The sequence below is a fragment of the Drosophila innubila genome (genome assembly GCF_004354385.1).
Source record: "Drosophila innubila isolate TH190305 chromosome 2L unlocalized genomic scaffold, UK_Dinn_1.0 5_B_2L, whole genome shotgun sequence".
Lineage (NCBI taxonomy): Eukaryota > Metazoa > Arthropoda > Insecta > Diptera > Drosophilidae > Drosophila > Drosophila innubila.
In genome coordinates, this window is record NW_022995373.1 from 4,265,109 (window position 1) to 4,290,869 (window position 25,761).

General features: G+C 36.5%; 1 protein-coding gene across 1 annotated transcript in view; it reads left to right on the forward strand.

Moving 5' to 3' along the window:
- The first annotated feature begins 10,555 nt into the window (after positions 1 to 10,555).
- Positions 10,556 to 25,761, forward strand: part of LOC117782646 (hemicentin-1) — a 125,050-nt gene continuing 109,844 nt past the window's right edge. Inside the window, exons 1-2 of the mRNA XM_034619668.1 lie at positions 10,556 to 10,668; positions 22,433 to 22,562. Of these exons, the coding sequence (XP_034475559.1) occupies positions 10,605 to 10,668; positions 22,433 to 22,562 (194 nt within the window). The 5' untranslated portion in view covers positions 10,556 to 10,604. The remainder of the gene's footprint in view (positions 10,669 to 22,432; positions 22,563 to 25,761) is intronic.

The window sequence follows — 25,761 nt, forward strand, 5'->3', positions numbered from 1 at the left end:
TTTTACCAAATACTTGTTTGTTAATATTATCTGTATACTTTATGAATAGTACCACAGCTGAAATATATACTCAAAACCTTTCAAGCACTAAGTTTGAAATTTATTGGTTGGTACTTATTACATTTAGCAGGAAATTTCAAAAACTAAAAATTTTAAATTTTTTTAAAATAGTATGATCATTGCGGACGGGAAAATGCTGAATCCCGCTAAGCCACAGCAGTTTCCAAGCCATTATTATTATTATTATGTAATGGGGAAATTGTGCCTGCGACCTGTAAGATCTATTGTACTCCTTCTGAGCTTATAGCTCTTTCGTCAGCCACATCTCCTGCGCGAATTCGAGGATTTTGATAGGGTTGAGGTCTGGTATGTCCCTTAACTGGATGACATGTTTCCCTAGGATACTTCGTCTGCGTCTAGCCAGGGCTGCGCATGCTGCAATGATATGTATTGAAGATTCCTCTTCAATGTTACAATAGCGGCATGTGCCGTTACTTACTATACCTATTTTGTGTAGGTGACTTCTCAGTCTACAATGCCCGATCAGCAGACCTGACAGTATTCTAAGTCAATTCTTAAATGGGAATCAGTTGGTCGAAACGCCTCTGATTTTAGTTGACTATAAGACATCTCGCTTGTCGGAGACCCATGGTTTGCTCCCACTCGGACTGTCTTAGATGTTTTTCTTCTTTCCTGAGATGTTCCCAGAATGTGTGCCTGGTGTGCGGCTTCATGGGGTGGATTTCTTCTAATGAAGTCCAGTCCACATTGCTACTTAGGCTCACGCTGAAGTTTTCATCGAACAACTGTTCAACTTACATCTTATCCCTAGGTAATAGTTTAAGGGGTAGTTCTCCCGATAGTGTCTCGGCAGACCTACTGCTAAGGATGCAGTCTGCTCGTATTTCTTCTTTTGCCATCCTTAGCAAGGTTGCTTTCTTTTGTAGCCCAATAACATGATGGAGTGTTCTTTTTTAGAGGTATAGAGCTTCGAATTGAAATAAAACACAAGAAAATCGTTTTTATGTCCATCAATTTGGCTTTATTGGAAGGATAATTTTGTGCCATTAATGCTTAAATATGATTTCCGACATGTAGACGCCGCGGCTGGCTCGAAAATTGCCAAGTCTAAAGTCCAATTTTCATGCACTTTTTCGAGCATTTGGGGCCGTATGTCGGCAATAACGCGACGAATTTTGGCTTCCAAGTCCCCTAACGTTTGTTTTTTGTTGGCGTAGATGAGCGTTTTCACATATCCCCAAAGTCAATAATCCAATGGTGTCAAATCACACGATCTTGTGGCCAATTGACAGGACCATTCCGCAAAATTATGTGCTCATTGAATGTTTCCTTCAATAAATTGATTGTTACGTGCGCTGCGTGGCATGTAGCGCCGTTTTGTTGGAACCATATCTCATCCACATTCATGTCATCCAATTCAGGAACAAAATTGTCGAATATCATGACTCTACACTGATTTCCATTAACAGTAACTGACTCTCCAGCGTCATTTCGGAAGAAGCATGGCCCAATGACTTCACCAGCCTATAGAGCACACCAGATAGTTAATTTTTGTGGATGTAATGTCGTCTCAAAGGTCTCTTGTGGCTTATCTTTCCTCCAAATGCGGCAGTTTTGCTTGTTGACATAGCCATTTAACCAAAAATGAGCCTCATCACTAAACAAAATTTTGCGTAGAGAATCAGCATCGACATCAATCTCATTTTCGGCCCATACACCATAATCACGAATCATCAACAAGATAGATCTTGTAAGGTCGTAAGCCAAGATCTTTGCGCAAATACTTCCATAAAGTTGATGGACAAAGCTCCAATTTCTGTGCACGGTGCCGAATCTATTCATTCAGGTCCTCTTCAGCACTTTGCCCTCTATTTGTAGGGCTGGAAAGTTCCAATTGCCCACCTTAATCGTTCTGATGTGACCGTTGATTTTCAAATAGTCCAATCGTCGGTCTCTGGCCTAAATCGTCTTTCTTGCTCTAGGTTTCCTTGTTCCAAGAAGATGCTCCCCGGGATATGTGCTTCGTACAGGAGCTCGTACTTTTGCATACTGCTACAAGTGAAGCTGTTGTCCCTACGCTTCAAAGCTAAGTTTGCCTCAGGCGCCCGTTTTGATAGTGCTCTATGGAGCCGAGCGCTCTCATACGTACTTCCTATGATCTCACAAAAGTCTCTATAGTTCTTCAGTTTGACTTTCCGGATCTCCTTGTTGTAGGAGGTAAAAATCCCATTTTCCGTCTCTCTTCGCTCTGTTCAAGAGGCGAAATGTGGTGAGTCTTAGCTTTTCAAGGCTATCGTTCCACAACGGGGTATCTCTTTCTTTTCGTTTCTTCCCCAAAGGGCAGCTTCTTTCGTAAGCATTGTTAATGATACTGTTCAGTGACCTTACAGCTTTTTCTAGCTCATGTAAATTTTGCTCCATGATCGTTGCATGCTTATCCCATTTTGTTTTTTTGGCATAATTTCTGACATGGATTTTTCTGGCGAGACGTGCCAATCCCTTACTAGGGGCGCAAGGGATCTACTGAGTAGGGTGATGATTAAAACCTCCTCCCTAACTGTAGTCACAAATGTCGGAGTGGCTCCGACATTACCAAGTTCAAGATTATATTTAAATATAAAATCCATAAGGTACTCAGCACGTGTCTGTACTACCCCATACATGATAATGGGCATTTGCATCACACCCGATGGTGAAGGGTAGATGCTTGTATCGGCAGTATTCCACCAGTCTGACAACCTCTGGTGGGGCAGACTCCATCCCCTGCAAAATACGCCGACGCTACAACAGTTGTCTGGGGGGCTCCTACATGTTGTACCGCAATTGGGACACAGTCTTTAGATGGGAATTCTGAAAGGATTGGAAAAGTATAATTAAAACATTTCCTTACCATTACGCATGTTCTAGGTAATGGGTCCCTTTGATCCCAGATTACCTTGGAGTCGTCTGTGTACAGGCGTTTAATGCCATTGTTGACCCATGGCTTCTGTACAAGGACTAGCCCAAGGTGTTGGTGGGTGAATATCCTGGCCAGGACGGCCGAGGCCGCTTTGGCGTGGTTGATATTCACCTGGGTATTCAGCCCGGTATTTATGATGACTTGCGTCATCATAGCAGCGGCTCCAATAGCTCCGCTTCTTCCTCCATGATGAGCTCCTCTTCGAGCTCCTGCGATGACATGGCCACTTCATCATCCATCGCCCATCCGATAACAGCTCCAGTGTTACGTCTGCCAGATTCTCATCCTCGGCTAGGTCTTCCAGCGCGTTGATGGACCTTGGACCTTGTTATGGGGTCAGGTGGGGCGGGCGGACTCCTCAAGCCACATGCCTGCTATGTTGCGGCCGGTGCGCCTTGCTCGCTAGTCCTTTTTCTTCAAGCCGCAGGCGGGTATTTTCCCGAATCAGAAGAAGACCTGGTGTCCCCTTGCAGAGATGTCGTCCTTGGATAGCTCGTCAATTCCAATGACCTCTCCATGCGTCGGTGTCCAACTTGTTTTGGTTCCTCAGCAGAGCCAACAATGATCCCGACGATCGATCCGCGCTTCTTGGGGAGAATAGGGTGATGTTATTGGGCGACGGTATGTCGTCTCCCATCCTAGCGTCCAGCGGCACTCCTTTCCAAGACTGAAGTCTGGACGCCACGGTCATCAGCCGGTCTGCAGTCTCGTCACTGCAGTCAACTACCAGGTGAACAGCCCGGAAGTGGATGCCAGTGAAGAATACCGCGGTGTCCCATCTTGTAGAGATTACCTCGTCCAGGATGACCTCTTCTAGCGTGGACAGTTCCCGTGGCTGAGAATTACCTGGGGATAATCCACTGGTAACACGGCCACCCTTGCCTTTTACGCAAGCTCAGCGTAGGAAGGACGAGGCTTGGTGGGCGCTAGAGAGGAAGACTTCTCTCCAAGTGCTGCTGCTTGCAACTTGCTTGGGCGCTTATTTGGAGCTTCCTGCTGCCGCTCCCTCGTTCCACGTGCTGCGTCCTGTTTGGTTGTCACAGCACACACCCTTTTCGGAGTGTCCAATGGGCGTGCTGCATGACCTTTTTGGAGACGGCGTTCTGACTTGTGTCTCCGGTGCTGCACGTGGCTCTTTTGCCTTTGTTAAGGCCTCCAGTGGCGCCACATTGGTCCGTTCCCCATTAAGGGTTCGGTCATGAAAGTGTCTTGCAACACTCGCCGCTGGGAGATCCAACGGGTATTTTAAGGAGTTATTTGTCTTCATGCTTTTTGGACCCACGAGAAGCGGAGAAAGAAGCAGTCCGCCCGGGCAGAGATCAGCATACAAGGATAAGGCTGGTTAAAACAGACAGTCGCCACTTGTGTGAGCCCACCGTTCACGACTGAGCTAGTTGTTAACACGAGCCCCCAGCCAGGCTGACTCTCGGCACGGTCCGAAAAACACCCTTAGTCCGGCCCGGGATGAGATGAGGGGTGAGGATAGGGGAGATACTTGTGGGGGGAGTTTGGGAAAGTGAGGAGCTATGCTTTGTAAGGCGGCAACACAAACACCTTGTCAGTACGATGGTCAATATCGTACCCGCTGTTTGTCCGGGACTGCTTATTACGCTGTGGTCTCGCTATTCGCAGCTAACCTCCCCGAAGGGTGGCCGTTCGCTATCCGCAACCCGCGACCAGTGTTGTGCCATTCCGCGTAATATTTGAATGTCTGCACATTGGTGACGACAATGCTTAAACAATGTAGACAATCTGTAAACAATGTAAACAATCCGTAAACAACGTAAACAATGTAAACAATCCGTAAACAATGCCAACAATGTCTAAGTATCCTTCATAGCTGCTGCTGCTGGTTGATTTGTGCTGTTGTTATCTTTTTTTTTAAATGGTCTGAAACCATTGCTAAAAAAAATTAAAAACAAAAAGCTAAATGCAATGTGTCACCCAATTGCAATTATCTATAATATTTGTATTTTATTAATTTACACGTTAGATATAACTTATATTTATATAAAATTATATATTTCTTAATAATTTTGGTATTTTTAGTTAATATTTCTGTCGCCTTTAATAATGTCGATTGATCCTGTACTTAAAATTCTTATAGAGCTCGACAATATGTTTCAAATGTACTATAATCAGCAAAACAGCCCGAAAATCTCCTAAAACTCCATACATCTCCATCTGAACAAGCGAGCAGAAAAATTAAATGAACGAACTAAATTGAGTTGAGTGCGCCAGCTCACTCTTCTCACATTGTCGGCCTTGTCTACATTGTTGACATTGTTTACACGTTTACAATTTATAGTTGACACTCAATTGTTTACACGTAGCCAATCGTGTTATCTACATGGTGTAGTCTACGCGGCACATCACTGCCCGCGACCCGCCTGGTGGCCTTCGTCTGAGTCCCTTCCGAGCCATCCCACAAGCTCTTCCAAGCCATAGAAGCTACAGGTATGTCCTATATATCGTTAGAAAGGTACGATTGAGGGTTTTCAGACGTGCTTTGTTTCTAAAGTACTTAGGTAAAATTTTACATGTGAATTATGATTTTTAAGTTTATATTTTGGCGATTTGTGACAAAATGCCGCTAACGATTTTAACTTATTTTCAATATGTTTTAGTACGAAAAATTTCGCGTGTTTTGGTATATGATAAACACATTTTGGCTAAGGGGTTCAGAAGATATAGTCTGTTAATTGAATATATATATATATTTATTTGATTTGAAAGAGAACAGCAACAAAGCAAGCGTAGCAGACTTGAGACCATGATGCAATTAATAAGATAGTCTCATCGGAAAAAGTAGTCCAGTAACAATTCTTTCAATAAGTGCGAGTGCAAGGGCTCAGCGTAGTAAGTGTGAAAGCAACGACAATACAGTGTGTTAATTAACCCTTAGATGGACCATGGAGTTAAAGTTGCCTGTTATAATAATAAGAATTGAAGTTTTTTATAATAATTTAATTTTCAATAATTTTGAATTTGAAATCAAACATTGTTATTGTTTTTGAATAACAATTTTTTTGTTGAGGCTCTTAATTCTAAAATAAATTTAAATTTTAAAATAAAACGTTTTTATCAGTTATTTAAGAAGAGTTTAAAATTTGTTCTTGTTGGAAATTTCCTGCTGAATGTTATAAGTAGAAACAAATTTATATAATACTAGGAGACTCCGCCCCCTGCTCGCTTTGCTTACCAATAAATTCTTGAATAAACTTCTTTAACGCAAAACTATATTACTGTACTATTTTAATAATTCGGACACTTGTTAATTCGAACAACCTAATAATTCGGACACTCAATTTTTATCTATAAATATTCTGTAACCCGGGCACCACACAAATTAGTTTATTCTGAAATCCAATCACATTAATGTGTGTTTGTATGTAAGAAAATAATATAAGTAACAAAAATATGTGCAAATGAAGGCATTTAAACTGCAGTTTCTGTCATTTAAAAACAATGGGTCGTTATTTCTAACATTGGGTTTATTCGGCACGTTTTTTATCAGTATATTATTATCACTGCGTTAGTGACGAAAGCAGCACGAAGGGTGCGAAAGGCGACTAACATTATATACAGCTAAGTTGATCAAATAGAGTTATATACCGATCGAAAGGTTTAGTCCTAACTTACAAAATGGCATACTTTTTCTAATTCACCTGGGTCATGAGTGGGAGGTGAAAAATGTATATGATCGCAGCTTAAGTAGCCGTTGGGGCTTTTGGTAAAATTTTTATTTTTTTAAAATTCTTATCAAAAATACGTGTCGACTGATACCCTGATGACCCAAATCCGACAACTGGTTCAAAGGATAACCAAATATTAAATTTTTAGTGGTCATCTCAAAATGAAATAAAAAGTTAGTTTCTTTACTTGTCTGTTTGTATCAAAGCGCTAAAGAAGCTTAAATGTAATGATGGGGATTTATTCCTTTTCGAAAATCTAGAAATGTTTGTTCTACGACTTTTTGAAAAAACCGCTAGTTTAGCGGGAAAACGCTAAATCCCGCTAAAATTGACAACAGTTTCAACAACAGTTTCCAAACCATAGAAGTTACAGATATGTTCTATATATCATTGGAAATGTGTTTTGAGGGCTTTTATGCGTACCATTAAACTTTTTTCTAAAGTACTCAGGTAACATTTTACAGGTGATATAATGTTTTTAAGCTTACATTTTGGCGATTTCTGGCTCTAACGATTTCTGTTAAATTTTAATATGTTGTAATACGTACAAATTCGTGTTTTTTGGTTTATGAAACATAAATTTTGGTTGGCGTTTGGAAGATATTACCTGTTAAGTGAATAAATACATTTTTCTATCGGTCGAAAATCACGTTTTAGTACGAAATATATATATCCTGACCAAAGTTGGTTCAAATCGGACAACTAAATCATATAGCTGTCATAGGACCAATCGGGTCAAAATTAGGTTTTAGTATGAAAAACTTGTTTGTTTAGTGAGATATTGTAACCAAATTGATAGCATATGCATTTAAGTCAGCTTTAAAAATCCTGACCGAAGTTGGTTCTTATCGGACCACTATATCATATAGCCAATCGGTCAAATATTAGGTCTTAGTATGAACAACTTTTTTGTTTGACGAGATATCGTAACCAAACTAATAGAATATGCATTTAAGTTAGACTAATATATCCTGACCAAAGTTAGTTCTAATCGAACCACTATATCATATAGCTGTCTATATGTATAAGTCTTAGTATGAAAAACTTTTTTTTTTCATAGTACGGGGTCTCCGACAGTAGAGTATGCTCGGCTGTAGCAACGCGAGCAAAGCAAGCAGGGGGCGGAGCCCCCTAGTTTTTCTTTATAATTAAAGAACAATTTTTTTTAAAATATGAAATACTAGTACGTTCATCAACTAAATTTATATATTTTATATTTGCCTGCATTAATGATAAAGTTACAATGTCAAAAGCAAAAGCAATTGCAAAAATTTCTGATATCTCACAAAAAAAACTCTACACGCGGTGAAAGTCTAGTGACGAAAGCAATTTCTAGCCCCAAAATTTCTGATATCCAATTTTGTGACGAACAAAATTAAGTTTAATATAAAAATTTTATAGAAAAATATAAAGTAATAATACAAAAAACAGAAAATTGGCATTCGGCACTGCGCAAAAAGTAATTTATATGTTCGTGGTAGCTTACCCTTTTTGAGAACAGTGCAGAATATCAATTTTCGGGTTTCTTTATATTAAACTTTATTTTGTTCGTCACAAAATTGGATACCAGAAATTTTGGGACTGGAATATGCATTCGTCACTAGACTTTACCTCGTGAAATTTTTTTTTGGAGTGATAATTATATTCCCTCGGCCCGCTGTTTTAAATGTTTCCCTGCAATTGGACTTTGGGAAAATCGCCAGATTTGGCAATTGAGTGGCGGGAAAAGGCAAGATTTGGCTGAAATATTTGAGATTTGGCGTGCAAAAACAGATCAGGAGTTTGGTTATGATATCGCAAAAAAAAAAAAAAAAGTTTTTCATACTAAAGGTTAGTTTGAACACGATTTTTCCTATGGAAGCTGTATGATTTAGAAATTTGATTTTAACTAAATATGGTAAAAAATACATATTCTGTGAGTTTGGTTGGATAACTCATAAAACAGAAAAGTTTCCCATACTAAAGGTGAACTTGAGCCCGATTGTTCCTATTGCAGCTATATGATATATTAACCCGATTTTGAACAAATTGTAAAATATCTTAAAATAAAAAAAAATACTTATAAAATAAAATTAAAAAATAAAATCATGCCTGGTCTAAAGTTTGAGCCGCGGAGCTCTTCCGCCTGAGTGCCACACACCATCCTCTGCGCCACCTAGGTACTGAGCCTGTCGCCTGACCAAACACTACTAAATATAAATTTGACCTCGAAATTAACGCACTTGCAGGTCGCATTTTCGAAAGCTCAGTTTTATCTCCCGATAAAATTGTCATATCCTTGTTGGTGCAAAATTTCAAATATGTATCTTGAGCGGTTTTGCCTGTACAATGATGTATGAATGTATGTATCCTTTTTTTATAGTCGTAATTCAAGTTTTGAATAACATTTTTTTTTTAATATCTTAGCCAAACTGATAGAATATGCATAAAGGTTGGTCTTATATATTCAGTTCAAAGTTGATTTCCTATATCATATAGCTGCCATAGGAGCAATCAAATAGAATAGAATACAGAATACCTGAATACAGCGTACTCTATTGTAGCCAAACCTTACCGCGAGCAGGGGACGGATGTCACCACGATTTATGCCAAAATTTCATCCTCCTCCACGAATATCAGTCTGTCGGTCAGTCAGTCAGTATTCCTCGTAAAGAGGTTTTTTTTGTAATCCTGCAGTCGAGTAAACTAAATATTTGTTAAATTTTGTCCAGTCCTAGCTTTTTCATAGTACGTGGTCGCCAACAGTCGAGTATGCTCGACTGTAGCACCGCGAGGGAAGCGAGCAGAGGGCGGAGTCCCCTAGCTTATAAGATAGGAGTTATTGCTTAATGCGTGAATTTTGGTGAGCAATGAGTACTATGTTTTATAGGACCGGATCTTAAAATCATAAAATTATTACTTTACTTCAACTTTTTGAATACGTAGTAACAGCTGCTGAATGTATGTTTCAAAATGCTGATGCTTAAAATACAAATACAAAAATATAAGCATAAGTATTCGTAAACTTGTATGTATTTATGTACATGAAAGTTCATATTGCGATAGACAAAGGTCGTGTTTCCCGTATTTACATCAAAAGCTCTGAGTATGCGCATGCGCAAGCTTTTAAGCATTTGCAGTAACTTTGACAGGTGTAGTACTCTGAAATTTGTTAGCTTAGTTTCGGGACTGTAATCACGAAATATTGCATCTTGTGTTGGCAATTAAAATTAAAATTTGCTTACTGCACACATATACATAATCGTAATATATATATGTATATGTATTTAGGTGTGTCCGTACATAAAGTTGTGGTTGCACATAAACATAATTTGTTACATGAGTGCTAAAAAATAACACTTTAATGTAAATGTGTATATGGCATACACACATACATAAATTTTCACATATATATATATTCAAGAATACATTTTTCTATCTGCTTGAACGTTAACAGTATGTACATATTCAAGTGTAGGACATATCTATTACTACATTAAAGCATATGTACATACACTTATACATACACATGTATATGCTTTTATGTAAAGCAAATGGGTATTCTTTAGAAAGTCTGTAGAGTTAGTGCATATCTATGTTTAAGTGCGTATCCACCGGTACAATCAGTGTTAAAAATCGCTCTTACTTTATAATTAATTAATAACAAAGTGGTTTGGTTTTTTATGACTTCTATAACTGATATTGCAGAAGTGAATCTCACCGCGGCGAAAGCCTAAAAACATACATATATTTGTATCTATGTACATACGTATGCATATAAATATATAAGTAAAATTCGTATCAATTGACTGTAATATAGCATATATGTGTATATGTATGAATAAATATATATTCTAAATGTGTCAAATTTATCTAACAACATAAGAGGGCTCAATTTATACATATTTTGTATACATTCATATATGTATATTTATAAATAATCCTTAACTATGAAAGAAAGTGCATTGCTGTTATTCTTGTGTTTTTTTAAAACAACTTTCGGAATGCGAGATGGTAAGTTTACAAAAAAAAATGTACATATTCATTATTTAATATAAAATGTTTTATACTAAAAAGTAACATGTATTCATATATTGTACATAACATATATATTCATATACCCTACATACCGAATTGGGTGTCTCCAGTTCTTACAGTATCAGAAGGACAGTTAAAAGTCGGCGATCAACAATTTTCGTCAAAACCTTCAAACAAACAAATACAGGGTAGATTTCTTGCTTAAGAGTATTTGAAACATGCCCAAAATTTTAACTACTGAAGTCGATTGAAACAAGACTTTTGACCTTACTTAATTTTAACAAAACCTGTAATTTACCTGTTTTGTTTATTCCTGTGTACGACAGGAAAGAGCATCAGTTGGCATAAACGTGCTTGCCCAAAAACTATATGTTTATATTTATTGAAAACGAAACAATAATAATAATTAAATTTTAATTTGGTCAAAGTAAATTAAATTTGAAAGATATTTTAGTTGTTAATAAGATGCAACATTTTGCGGTTCCTAATGCAAGTACAATTATCAAAATTATTAATTATTAATTTTCCAAAACAATTCCATCTTTACGAGGGCGTTTATATGAAGTCATAGCTAAGAAAGGAGAGCATGCTAATTTTTAAATTTCGTAAAATAGTATACATTTGTTTTAAATATAATCCAAACTTTCACTGCGGACGGCAGTTCGCGTTAGTGACGAAAGCAGCACGAAGGGTGCGAAAGGCGACTAACTATATATACAGCTAAGTTGGAAAATTTGCTACGACTGTCCGATCAGATCGAGTTATATACCGATCGAAAGGTTTAGCTCTAACTTACAAAATGGCATACTAAAACTTTTTCTAACCAACCTGGGTCATAAGATACGGGGGTGTAAGTGGGAGGGGAAAAATTTAAATTAATTTTTTTAAATTTATATATTTTTGTTTTAAATATATAAACTAAATTAAATATTGTTCGTCACAAAATTGGATATCAGTAAATTTGGGGCATGAAAACGCTTTCGTCACTAGACTTTTACCTCGTAAAGATGTTTTTTTTTTTAAGATATCAAAAATTTGTTGATGCTTTGAAAGAAGGTTATTAATATACTTGCTCCAAATTTAAAAATCAATTCACAATAACATCAAAGCAGGATACCCTGAGCTCAGCCAGTTTGAAGCCGTTCGTCACGCCGAAGATTTGAGGCGTTAAATTTTTGACTAATTTTTTCAAGCTATATAACGAGCAGCACGAAGAGTGCGAAAGACGACTAGCAATATAAAAACTCTGGTGCAAAAACATAGCCGCACCAATTTTTTTAGTGTATGCATAGAAAGAGTGAAGCTAGATAAATTTTGCGATTACCGTTTGAAAGAGCATTAAAAATATGAGAAAAGGGATAAAAAACATGATCACTCTCCATGCAAAAATTAACCGTTGTGCTTTATTTTCGTTTTATGCAAGGTGCAGAATTATAGCCGCACTTCAGCAAATTAATTTAACTGTAGAGCAGCGATGTCCAAAACTTGAAAAGGCAGCCACGCGTGGTTGGCAAACCAAACTCTGCCGGCGTCGCAGCCGACACATGTATAGAGAGAGAGAATATGTGTATTCTTTAAATAGAACGCTCGGCAACTTGCTCTCGCACGATGCGCGTGTTCGGCTGCATTTTCTCTCACGACTCATGTGTTCGGCTGAAGCTCAAAAGTCAAACGCGCAGTCAGTCGCTGTGCTAAATTCAATGAGGACAGATCATAGAGCGCACGATTTTTTACTACACCGAATAAAATGTTTGATCTCAATTGGGAAAATAAATTATTTTTCATTGAGAATATGGATGGTAATGCTCAATGTTTATTGTGGCATTACGTTGCATGTCGATTTACCCTTGAAGTAATTAAAAGGCACTACCAACTTTGCCACGGGGGTTATGATGAAACAAAGGGGAGGGAGAGAGATTTAAAAGTTTTAGAGATGCAGACAAGACATTTTTTAATATTTATAGCTGACAAGGAAGAATTCAAAAATCCTGACAACAATAAAATTGATAAAACTTCGCTAAACTTAGCATCTTATACAGTTGCAATACATATATGCTGCGCATCGATTTAATTTGTTTTATGTTTGTATCGCACGCACTTTATTTTTTCAGTGTAAAGCAGTAAAACGTCACGTTGCCTTCGGGTTTCGCTGCTTCGCACACAAGCGCAAATCTTTCATTGTGTGAGTTTGGACACCACTGCTGTAGAGATATGGTGACAAATTTATATATATTTATATTGTTTAGTAAGGAGTGTAACCTTCCTGTACACTTATTAGCTTATAAATTCTATTTGGCATTTTATTTACTAAGTTTTGCAAGTAGCTTAGAGAAAGTTCTTCCCATTCCTTAATTATGGCCAATTTAGGTTCATGTGTACTGTTGAACTTCATGTTTTTGGCGTAAATCGCACTAGAGCCGCCCACATATTTTACCTTGGATTCATATACGCGGAGCACGCGGACCACTCCAAAAAATTAACTTTCTTCGCATCAAACCAGAAGCGCGTCTCTCGACTGACGTGCATCGGGGCGTTCTCGTGCTGAAAAGTATACCTCGATCGTCGTCGACTGCGAAGAAAAGGTGGCAAATTCATTTGTAGTAGCTCCACGTACTCCTTGGAGTTCATATGAGTGCTTGGAAATGCCAATTCCAAGCATCCAGACTCGCAGAAGGCAGCCGAAACCATAAAAGAACCTCCTCCAAAATTTCTCTTAGAGAAATCTTTCCAGTAATGTGAAAACCCATCAGGACCGTCCAAATTAAACTTTTTCTCATCCGAGAAAATGATCTAGAAAAGATAAGTTAATATTTATAGCGACACTAAAAAAATTTGCTCTATTTCTGTAACGGTACTTTTTTCACTGTTATGATGTTCTATGAAAAAACTTATTTGGATGCAACAACAATGCACACAAATTTTGGACTTTGTACAGAAAACGGTACTTTTGATTTCGCGGTAATTCTGTTTTAAGCATGTTTCACAATTATAACGCCAGGCTCTGTAATTAAGTTTTTCGCTATAAATTTTAATAGTTTTTTTTATTTTTATCAAAAGTTTAAATCTAATTTGATTCCCATGATTGAAAATTACTTTAAAAATTCTGTTTGGCATACTGCATAACAAATTTTTAATGATTTCTGGCTCGATTTCCATCCAAGCCCCCTCGATTGCAGTTTTGAGTTCTTGCACAGAACCAAATTGGCGGTTTTCTTTGTAAACCTTACGCACTAAGATACCCCATAGATTTTCTATGGGGTTTAGATCTGGTGATCTGGCTGGCCAGTCCATAGGCGTAATCCTTTTGGAGGAACACCAGGATTTTGTCTCCTTGCTGACGTGGATTGCGGCGTTATCTTTTTGGAAAATCCAGTCTATGTCACCATTTTCATCAAGAAATGGGATGAGACTGTTTTCCAACACTCTTATGTAATCGGCGCTCTTCATCCTCGAGGATACAAACTGCAGCTTCAAACGTCCTGCCGCAGAAAATGCTCCCCAAACCATGACGTTTCCTCCTCCAAAATTTCGCTTGGAAAAGTACTGCGGCTCTTTCCTCAAATCATGCCAATAACGCCGGAAACCGTCAGGACCATCTAAATTCCATTTTTTCTCGTCGGAAAAAATGGCCTAAAATTTTTATGTTAACAATAAAAAAAATTCGGCTAACAATGTCGTGTGGCTTACAGATGACCATTGGGTGTTCATATTTTTCCGTCCGAAATCCATTCTTGCAAGCTTGTGTTCGGCTTTTAAAGCTGGGACACATCTCATTAGCTTTTTTTTTATAAAATTTGAACTTTTTAATTTCCGCCAAACAGTGGTGCGACTGATCCTTTTATCCACAACAGTCTGCAAGTCACGCAAACTTCTGGACGTGTTACTGGCACTGTTAATAACTTTCCGCTCATCGCGATTAGAAAGTAGTTTTTTTCTTCCTGAGCGTTTAGTGGATGCATAAGCATCAGGATCTCTTAAAAAACTTTGGATGACCCTGTGACTCCTGTCCAGTTTGCGCGCAATTTCTCTCCCACTGCATCCTTCATCATGGTAAGCAATTATTTTGCACCTTTCAAGTGCAGTTAAACTTTTTTCACGCGGCATGGCTTTTTTATAATTAAATAAGTCCACTTATCTACAAAAATTATTCCGAACCTTTCGCTTGCACTCTTAAAACTCATTGTCTGAGCCTGGCAATATAATTGTGAAATATGCTTAAAACAGAATTATCGCGAAATAAAAAGTACCGTTATCTGTACAAAGTCCAAAATTTGTGTGCATTGTGCGGAGCGAAACCGTTTTTTTCTATTCTGTTTTGTTCTGGTTGTTCCAAGACCGTTTCGTCGTGTTCACTGAAGCAAAAAGTCTTTTGCGTATGTATTGGTATAAATTCACACGCATAGGCAAGCAATATATAAAAAATATTACAAAAAATATATATTTATATGTATGTATAAAACTCTATTGTTGACTCATTATAGTTTTAAATGGAATATATGTAAATTAAAATAAATTTAAATTTTTCTGTTAAAATAACTATATTATTTCTTTTTCACAACAACGAAAATAAATGTGAAGACCGTTTGCGTTGAGTTTTTCGGTCAATCAGTCTTGCTGAGTCTCATTGTGAGAGCGTTTCTCGTTTCGCTCTTTACGCACTGCTCATTGAAAGAGCGACATACAAAGAGCTCAACGAAAGAGCTCAACAGAAAACATAAATGAAGACAGCAAGAGTCTCTTGCTCAGAGCGAGAGCGAGAGATTATGAACTTTTTTGGTTGTGCTCGCAACGAGAGCGCAAGAAAAAAAAGGTCAACAGTTATTTGTCGGTCCAATAACCATGAGGCAACCTTCATTTTTTGTCTTACTATTACTTCAGACTTTTTTAAAGCCCGTGCAATAGTCCAACGAGACACTTTTAGGCCACAATCAGCAGCTAGCTCATTAGCGGAATTGCTTGCAGTTTTCACTAATCGGCGCTGATAACGCTGATTAATCTTTGGCTTACGTCCCGTTGGGCTTAACTTGCCATATTCACCCTGGTTTTTCCAAAAATTTCTCACAACTTTGTCAGAGCGACCAATTTTTCTGCCAATTTCTTGAAATGAATAATTTTTTTTTTTGAGCGCCACAATTTGACCCTTCTCAATATCTGAAAGAACTGGTCCACGTGGCATAATTATTTAATTTTTAAAAATACATAGTTATACAACCAAGTATGCGCGCACAGAAACGACGGCAGCCAAACATAGAATGGGAAATTAATAAGTGCCGCTATATTTCTTCACCTTGCATAAAGCGAAAATAAAGCATAACGGTTAATTTTTGCAAGGAGAGTGATAATGTTTGTTATCTCTTTTCTCATATTCTTAATGCTCTTTCAAGCGGTAATCGCAAAATTTTTCTAGCTTCACTCTTTCTATGCATACACTAAAAAAAATTGGTGCGTCTATGTTTTTGCACTAGAGTTTACAGCTAATATGGAAAATCTCTCCGATCACATCAGATATATACCGATCGAAAAGTTTAGTCTTAACTCACAAAATGGCATACTAAAACTTCTTCTAGCTCACTTGGTTCATGAGATACGTGGGTGTAAGTGGGATTGTCAAAATGTAAAAGTTCGCAGCTAATGGGGCTAATGGGGCTTTTGGGAAAATTTTTTGTTTTTTTAAATTTCTATTCATAAATACGCGTTGATTGATACCTCGATCACCCGAATCCGACAACTAGCTTAAAAGATAATCAAATTTGAAATTTTTAGTGGACTTCTCTAAATAAAATCAAAAGTCAGTTTGTTTGTTTGTCTGTTTGCAATACAGCGAAAAAAACCTTAGATGTGATGACAGGGATTTATTCCTTTTCGAAAATCTAGAAATGTTTGTTCTACGACTTTTTGAAAAACCGCTTGTTTAGCGGAAAAACTCTAAGTCCCGCTAATTAAATCCCTTAACAGTTTCCAAATCTTAGAAGCTACAAATATGTTCTATATATCGTTTAAAAGGTGTGAGGGCCCTTAACCCTCTAACAGGCAAAATCGAAATTGCCATTCAGTTAAGTTGATATTTATTTTATAAGTAGATATAGCTAAAATAAACTTAAGTTTTAAGTTTCATAATTTTCGGGTGGTCGGTGCGGCCACCAGGTGAAAAATACTGAAGACCGTCTACAGACGGTCTTGTCGGTTTGAGCGTAAAAAAATCTGCAGGTGTGGTTGTATGCAATATATGCAATATCTTTATTTAAAGCTATTTTTTTTGGGATAGTTGTTGTAAGATGTATTAGTTTCGATGGTGATAGTCCCAAAAACAATTTTGGTTGGTTGTCCCACATAGATGCAGCTTGCATTTCGAACAAATCATTTGAGTATCAGATTTTTTGCAGTGCTTGCATCGCTTTTTCCCTTTTCTGTCCAACCAAATAGGGAAATGATTTTCACCATCATATCTTATGTCTGGAACTTGATGAATAGCTCGTTTTCCTTGAGTCGCTAAACATGATGGTTTTTGACGACCTACCGAACGCTTCTCTTTGATAGAAACAAGTCCTGCTGCTATTTGTGATCGGAATTCTGCGAGCTTGAGTTGCTCGCCGATCACAGGGCTCGAGTCAGAAGATTTCTCTGCAAGGGATCGCTTGCATAAGATATACGCATTTGTGGCACTCATATCAACGAAATGATAGAAAATCCTTATCATGATGTTTCGGCTCTTAGTCTTGATGTGGTAACGGCCCATAAGGCCGTCCATCAAATCGACTCCTCCCATATGTGCATTATATTCTTTTATAATTTGGGGGCAACTTATTTCAATGTATTGCCCATGCTTTCTATCATAACGTGGTGCTTTGGCTCTCTCTTCATTGCTGTTGGCTCTGAGAAATGGTTCGATTCCAACATACGTAGATGCCACCCTAACGCACTTATTATCTTTCCAATGAACCGTAGTTACATCAACTCCTTGAATCGTAGTCATGAATTCGGTAGAAAATCCTCCTATTCAAGAAAAGCTAAATTAAAATTCATTTCATAAAAACAATAGAATATGTGTATACCTCTCACTGTGCCCAAACTATAAATTCCTCTTGCTCGTAAATATACTACACTCCTGCTCAAAATTATACGACACCTCGAAAATTTTAGTTTTGACCCTCGCAGAAAAAGGGGAAAGCATAGTTAAACAAAATAAACTATGGAGACTAATAGCAAAAAGACTTCTGCACAAAAGCTGCTGTTCTTATCTCTAATTGCATCTTTCGTTTTCAAGTAACGGTTAAAAAAGCACAAAAGGTCTATTTTAGGCTTGCTTGCAATTGTATCAAAATTATACGACACATTTCAATTTTCTTTATTTAGTTAGAGTTTTATTTATTATTTTATATTAATATTAATACATAACTAATAATTAATAATTAATAGAGCCGCCTTGAGCTTTTGCCACCTCAAAAAGTCTTTTAGGCATTGAATTAATTAAATTCTTTAGGATGTTATGGTCTAAAAGAGACCATTGCTTTAAAATTTCGTTTTCAGATTGTCAACGGTATCAAATTTTTTATTTTTCTCATAGACTCGCCTGGCTAAGATGCCCCAAATGTTTTCTATTGGGTTTAAGTCCGGGGAGCAAGCGGGCCAGTCCAACACATTAACAGATTGCCTATTAAAAAAGCGCTGCGTCTCTTGGCTCCGATGTATAGGTGCATTATCTTGCATATAAACAAAATCTCTTTCTCCATTTTCTTCCAAAAATGGTAGAAGACGATCTTCCAATACCTTGACATAATCCTTGCTTTTCATTCTTGAGCTTATGAAGCAGAGGTCAAGCGTTCCAGACTTGTGGAATGCTCCCCAAACCATGGCGGATCCGCCTCCGAAATTGCGTTTGGAAAACATCAGAGGTTCCTTGCGCAGATCTCGCCAATAGTGACGAAAACCATCTGGGCCGTCCAGATTAAATTTTTTTTCATCAGAAAAATTATCTAAACAAAACTGTTGCCAAAGTCTTGTAATAAAATGAAATTAAACTAACATACCGAGGCCCAGTTTCTCTCCAAGTTATTTTCTACAAATTGAAGACGAGCTATTTTATGGTAAGGTTTAAGGAACGGAGCCTTTTTTAAAACACCTCTAACAATAGCTTCGGAGGATTGCAGAGTCCGCCAAACCGTCATCCGTGACACACGCTTACTGCAACATGCAGTAAGTGTAGAGCAAGACTCAAAAGAATTGCTTGCTCTCTTTATTATGCGACGTTTATCGCGGTCATCCAACTTTGGTTTTCTCCCAGAGCTTCGGTTGATACCATATTTTTTCGGATCTTTCAAAAAATTGGAAATTACACATCGGGTTCGACCTACTTTTCGGATATTTGGCTTATATTAAACCTGGCTTCATTGTAGGCTCTTATTCGCCCCATTTCTTCATCGTTCAACAACGTTCCACGCGGCATTTTATTCAAAATGCATCTAATATTAAAAGAAATATAAAAAAATGTATCTGCACAAAACTTTTCTCTAGCCGCAATAATTGAAATGTGTCGTATAATTTTGATACAATTGCAAGCAAGCCTAAAATAGACCTTTTGTGCTTTTTTTAACCGTTACTTGAAAACGAAAGATGCAATTAGAGATAAGAACAGCAGCTTTTGTGCAGAAGTCTTTTTGCTATTAGTCTCCATAGTTTATTTTGTTTAACTATGCTTTCCCCTTCTTCTGCGAGGGTCAAAACTAAAATTTTCGAGGTGTCGTATAATTTTGAGCAGGAGTGTAGTAGTGGCAGCGAAGTATAAAAGTTGTCAAAGTATACAATATGATGAACGAATTCAGGAATGGTTTGTAATAAGCGAACAACAATGTTTGATGTGGCTCCAAGATCTGGTACTCCAGACAATATAATATTATCGCCGGCGCCATTATACACTTCAAATCGGTAAGCAAATCCATTTGAATCGCAAAGTACAAAAAGTTTGACTCCCCACTTATGGGGCTTATTAGGCATGTATTGTCGAAGATGATGCTTTGTCTTAGTGCTGCACATTTGTTCATCGACACACAGTCTTGCCGACTTAGGAATTGAGTCAAATCTATCATTGAGCTTGTTAGACAAAGACCGAATCCGAAATAAGGGATCATATCCTGGCTCCCCTTTCTTTTTTCGCTCCGATTCATCTTGGAATGATAAATATTTTTTTATCGTTAAGAATCGCTTCAGTGGCATACAGCTTTGAATTGGAGCGAACGCAATCTTGCCCCAGTAGCTCTCCAAATTTGGATAGTTATATACTGACATATACATCAGTATTCCGATGTAATTCGAAATCTCGGTGGATGTTGTCTTGAATGTTGAATTTATGTTTTCCTGCAAGGCACATCGGTTTGTCTCTTCGCAGATAATCTTCAATATGTCTTCTGTGAAAAAGTATTTAAAGAATTCCAGTGGGGTCTCAAGCTTTTTTACTTCATCTGGTAGGGATGAGTCACCACGAAAAACCACTTCGTTTACATGCAACTGCATGGATCGTTTGCGCCACAACAAGTTCGCCTTAACAGAGATTTCATTCAAAGCTGGGGATAAATAAATAAACACAATGAATGTTTGTTTAAAAAGTACTAGAATTTAGGTAATACCTTTTCCAGTAAAGCCACCCGAAGAAGGCTGGATATGAGGACCAGTTGCTTCAACTACTGGCAATGGAGATCGCACTCGTTTTGATGGCTTGAAGCGTGCAGTCGATGTGGAAGGCTCTGCATCATCAATTGGTGAAGGTGAAACTTCTGCTTGCTCGAGTTCGGAGCCAATAAACGAGAAGCTAAAATCTTGAATGCATGCATCCGTTGTTTCAGCTTTTACAAATTGATCAATATATTCATAAATTGTTTCCAAATGATCTTGGCGTTCCGGTGCAATGTTGTCAACAACGTAATCGGTGTCATCCTCACTTTCATCACTGCTGAACTCGACGTCTGTTTCCACCGAATCGATAAGCTCGAGCAATTGTTCGTCCGACAATGCTTCTAGATTGATCTTTTTTTTGTATAAACTTTTTTTGCTTAGCATATTGGCAAAAGTTCACAAAAGGGGATTCAATGTTTATTAACTTGCCAGTTTACAGTTATAGTAGTGTTTACCATCTCCAAACAACTTTACCACCAAAAAATCCCAAGAATAATAGCCAAAAGTGGCGCGCGATATTTCCTAGTGATGCAAGCGAACGGCCACATTTTTTTCCGCTCAAACCGACAAGACCGTCTACAGACGGTCTTCAGTTTTTCGGTACTTAAGAATACTTCTAATTGCATTTTAATATTTATTTTACATAAAGCAAAAGAAAATAATATTATCTACTCTCAGTGCAATTCCCAATTGATAACTTTAATAGATATATTTTTATTGGTGATTGAAATTGCAATTTACTTCGTCATATTTAAATTTGAAATTTTTCACAATTTCAATATTTAACAAAATTCTGTAAAAAAACGGTTACTGGGAAAATAATCATAATAATTTTTGAACGTCAGAATTTCAATTCTGATTACATAATAAAAATTCTCGAAAATAAATATTTATTAGTTTTCCATTTAAATTTTATAAACGGATGACCGTCTACAGACGGTCTTACCCGTTAGAGGGTTAAGCTTCATTTCTAAATTACTCATGTAAAGTTTTACAGGTAAAATAAGGTTTTTCCGCTTACAATTTGGTGATTTATGAAAAATTTACATCTGATATCTCTATCAAACTTTAATATGTTATAGTCAATAGCTTTCCAGTTTAGTTAAGATTTCAAACCTCTCAGCCAAAATTTATGTGTCATATACCAAAAAACGCAAAATTCTACAACATACTCAAATTTAATAAAAATCGTTAGAGCCGTTTTGTCAGAAATCGCCAAAATGTAAGCTAAAAAACCTTATTTCACCTGTAAAGTGTTAGCTGAGTACTTTGAAAAACAAATTTAAAGGAACGCACAAAAGCCCCCCAAAACACACCTTTCCAATGATATATAGGACATATCTGTAGCTTCTATGGTTTGGAAACTGTTGAGGTTCAATTTTAGCGGGATTTAGCGTTTTCCTGCTAAGCTAGCGGTTTTTTCAAAAAGTCGTAGAGCAAACATTTCTAGTTTCGAAAAGGAATAAATCCCCATCATTACATATAAGCTTCTTTAGCGCTTTGATGCAAACAGACAAACAAACTGACTTTTCATTTCATTCTGAGAAGTCCACAAAAATTTTTAAATTTATTTACTTTTTCAACCAATTATCGGATTGGGGTGATCGAGGTATCAATCGACGAGTATTTTTAATTCGAATGTTTAAAAAATTAAAAGGCCCCAACAGCCCCATTAGCTGCAATAATTTAAATTTTGCCCCTCCTACTTACACCCCCGTATCTCATGAACCAAGTGTGTTAGAAAAAGTTATGACTAAACCTTTCGATCGGTGTATAACTCGATCTAATAGGACATTCATTTTCCAAGTTAGCTGCATATATTGCTAGTCGCGTTTCGCACCCTTCGTGCTGCTTTCGTCACTAGCGCGAACTGCCGTCCGCAGTGATGTATTCCCACCTTTAAAAAATGGAAAAATATAGGATTTGAAATTGTTTTGTTATTTGGTGTATTACAACTGCGTGTAGATTTAAAAAGTCAAAAGCTTGTTATATATAGGTATATTGTATAAATACAATCATTTTAATGCTCGACGAAATACAAATAATTATTTGCTTATAAATTTATATTTTTCAGTTTTCGTACAGAAAATGGAATCTTTAATTGGAGAAAATGTTTACCTGCCATGTAACGTAACAAGTTATGAAGGAGACGAAGCTGTTTTGGTCTTGTGGTATCGAGATGATAAAGGTACCCCAATATACAGGTAAACATATTTTTACAACTATTATAATGTTTGCAAAACGGTTATGAACTGAACATTATAAACAGGTTTGCCATCATGCAATACATAATATATTATGAATAATATTATACTTTTTGAAGGTGCTGATTTAAGATCAGAAGTCAGATTGTTTGTATCAGCTTTAGTTTTTGTGATATAATTAACGCGTTTTCAAAAAAAATTTTTTTATATCAGCTTTAGTAGTTGTGATATAATTAACGCGTTTTCAAAAAAAATTTTTTTTAATGAAACCAATGTCAAAATTCGTACTACTTATCAAAAACGGTTCAAATGGCTGTGGAGGTAGTGTACCTTGATGCTATTATTACAACCAAGCTGCTGAAAGTGTGATAACATAAGTCAAAATGCTACTCATAGCTTTCATCCTTTTCATTTCCCAAAAAATTTTGTGCATTCCAAAAAAATTCATTTAAACAGTTTCTTTTAATATCGGTTATGTAATTATTAAAAATGTCTTCCTATATCAATCTTCTTATTTGTGAATTCCTAAATTAATTTTCTATGTTTTAAAAATTTGATAGCTGTATCTCAAAACCTAAAGCTGCTAAAGAAAAGTTAAGAATTGAAATCGGAAATCTTTAATAAGTAAACATCCGGCATAAAATTCTATGCAAAAACAAAAAAATAAAATTTTGTTTCCTCACAAAACAAAAAATCCGGTATTCCGGGCTTAAATTAATTTAACGCGGTGTCAGAAGTACGGTAATCCCGGACTCTTGTAAACCTAGTACAAATTATACTTAAAGGCTATAGTCGAGATCCCGTTACTTCAATATATATAAAAGTACTTTAAAGAAATTATTTCCCGTTCTACTGGTCCGATCTTGATGCAATTCAGTGGGATAAAAGATAATAATATTAGGAATCGCTAGTTATAACTAAAAACGTATTATCTTAAAAACTTTGAGTTTGGTGGTTTTTTGCGATTTACGGGGCGGAGGGGCGTGGCTTAAATTTTTAAAAAACTTGATTTGCGTGAGGTATATTGAAATCTCTGTGCCAAATTTGGTTACTCTATCTATTAAAGTCTCTGAGATCCCTTTGTTCATACAGACGAACGAGCGGTCAAAAATTTAAATCAAATTTGACCTGCGTGGGGTCTATAGAAATCTGTGTGCCAAATTTGGTTGCTCTATCTCTTATGGTCTCTAATATCTGGGCGCTCACACAGACGGACGGGCGGACAGACTTACATGGCTATATCGACTCGGCTGTTGATGCTGATCAAGAATATAACGAGTACTTTATGAGGTCGGAGATGTCTCCTTCTCCCTGTTACATACATTCCAACGAACGCAATATACACGATTCTTTTATAACAATATTTTTATTATCGGGGTTCTGCAAGGTTTGTTTTTTAATAATAATAATTTAGGCTTCTTAGACATTATAATGTTATATTCCTAAGATCGTTGCCATTTTATTTACGTATTATCTTAATTTAACAATTTTATCCTGAATACATACTTAAACTAGGGGGCCGGTGCAAAAACTAAGAATTTGAAACAATTTAAAAATATTTAGTTATCTTCAATGCAAATTTGGTTTGCGATGGGTCATATGCACAAACTTCGGTCTTGAATTAAAAGAAAAAACCCAGATGCATATGCTGTTCGATTGGTTAAGATACATATCTTAAAGACTTGATTTTATCCAAGCGAAATGCGCATTTCCGAGATTTGTTAAGAGCACACATACGTATTAAACAGATTTATGTATTTTACAACTGTTAATGTACATGACAAAACAAAAATTAAAAAAAAAACCATAAAATAAAAAAAAAAGTAGTGGGCCGGTGCTACAGTCGAGCATACTCGACTGTCGGAGACCCCGTACTTACTATGGTAAAAACTAATATTGGAAAAAATTAAAAATATTTAGTTAACTTAAATGTATCAGTTTGGTTAAGATATTTCAAAAAACAAAAAATTTTCATACTATAAGTAAATTTTTGATCGATCGGTCGCATGACAGCTATATGGTATAGTCGACCGATTTGAACGAACTTCGGTCAGGATGGACAAAACCAACTCATATGCATATTCTATCAGTTTAGTTAAGATATCTTAAAAAACAAAAAATGTTTTTCATAATAAAACTGGATTTTAGACCGATCGGTCCTATGGCAGCTATATGATATAGTGATAGAATCGAACCAAAATTTTTGAAGATATAAAGGACAACATAGAATACACAATTTGTGAGTTTTGTTAAAATATCTTAAAATATAAAAAAGATTTTCATTCTAAAGGTGGATGATCGACCGATCGATCTTATAGCAGCTATATTGAATAGTGATCCGATTTGATTCCAATTTGGAAGGGATATATAACACATTACCAGACATACAACCTGTGCGATTGGTTGACATATCTCAAAAAATAACACAACTTTTCATACTAAAGATGGATTTTCGACGGATCGTTCCTATGGCAGCTATATGATATAGTAGACCGATTTGATCAAAATGTGTAAATTAACAAGAAATTGATATTGTGTGAGATTGGTTAAGATATTTCAAAAATTACAAAAAATTTCCATCCTAAAGGTCATGCCGCTCCACAAGGAAGTCATCAAAATCGACAAAAACATGCCTAGACACAAAATAATATTATATCGTCGTCTCTCCATAGATTTTAATGAATCATATCTTAAACGACGCGTAATTAATGTAATAAATTTTTTTGGACTTTTTCTCGAATTTTAAAGTTAAAAAGATAAGAAAAAAGCTTAAAAAAAATTATCATATTCTTAATTCAAGAATTGATATCGCTTAAGCTACTGGTTTAAATCTTAAACTTAATAAAAATGAACAATAGATATATTTATTAGCTTTCAGAAAAAGTAAAACTTTTTAAAATCGGTTTTGGCATTCTCGAGTAATGATGGCAAATGTAGGCGCACCTCTGGAAAAAAGTGTTAAAAAAAGCCAAATTTTAAAAAATTCTAAAAAAAAATCTCACCATAGAAAAAAAAATGTTTTTCGTCGTTTGTGGCCCCATATCTATCAAAAAACTAGTTGGCCGGTGCTACAGTCGAGCATACTCGACTGTCGGAGACCCCGTACTTACTATCCAAAATCAGTCACTTCTAAAAACTAAAAAATAATATTTAAGATTACCATAAACTCTTATATATTAAATTTGTCGCCGCTCGAATT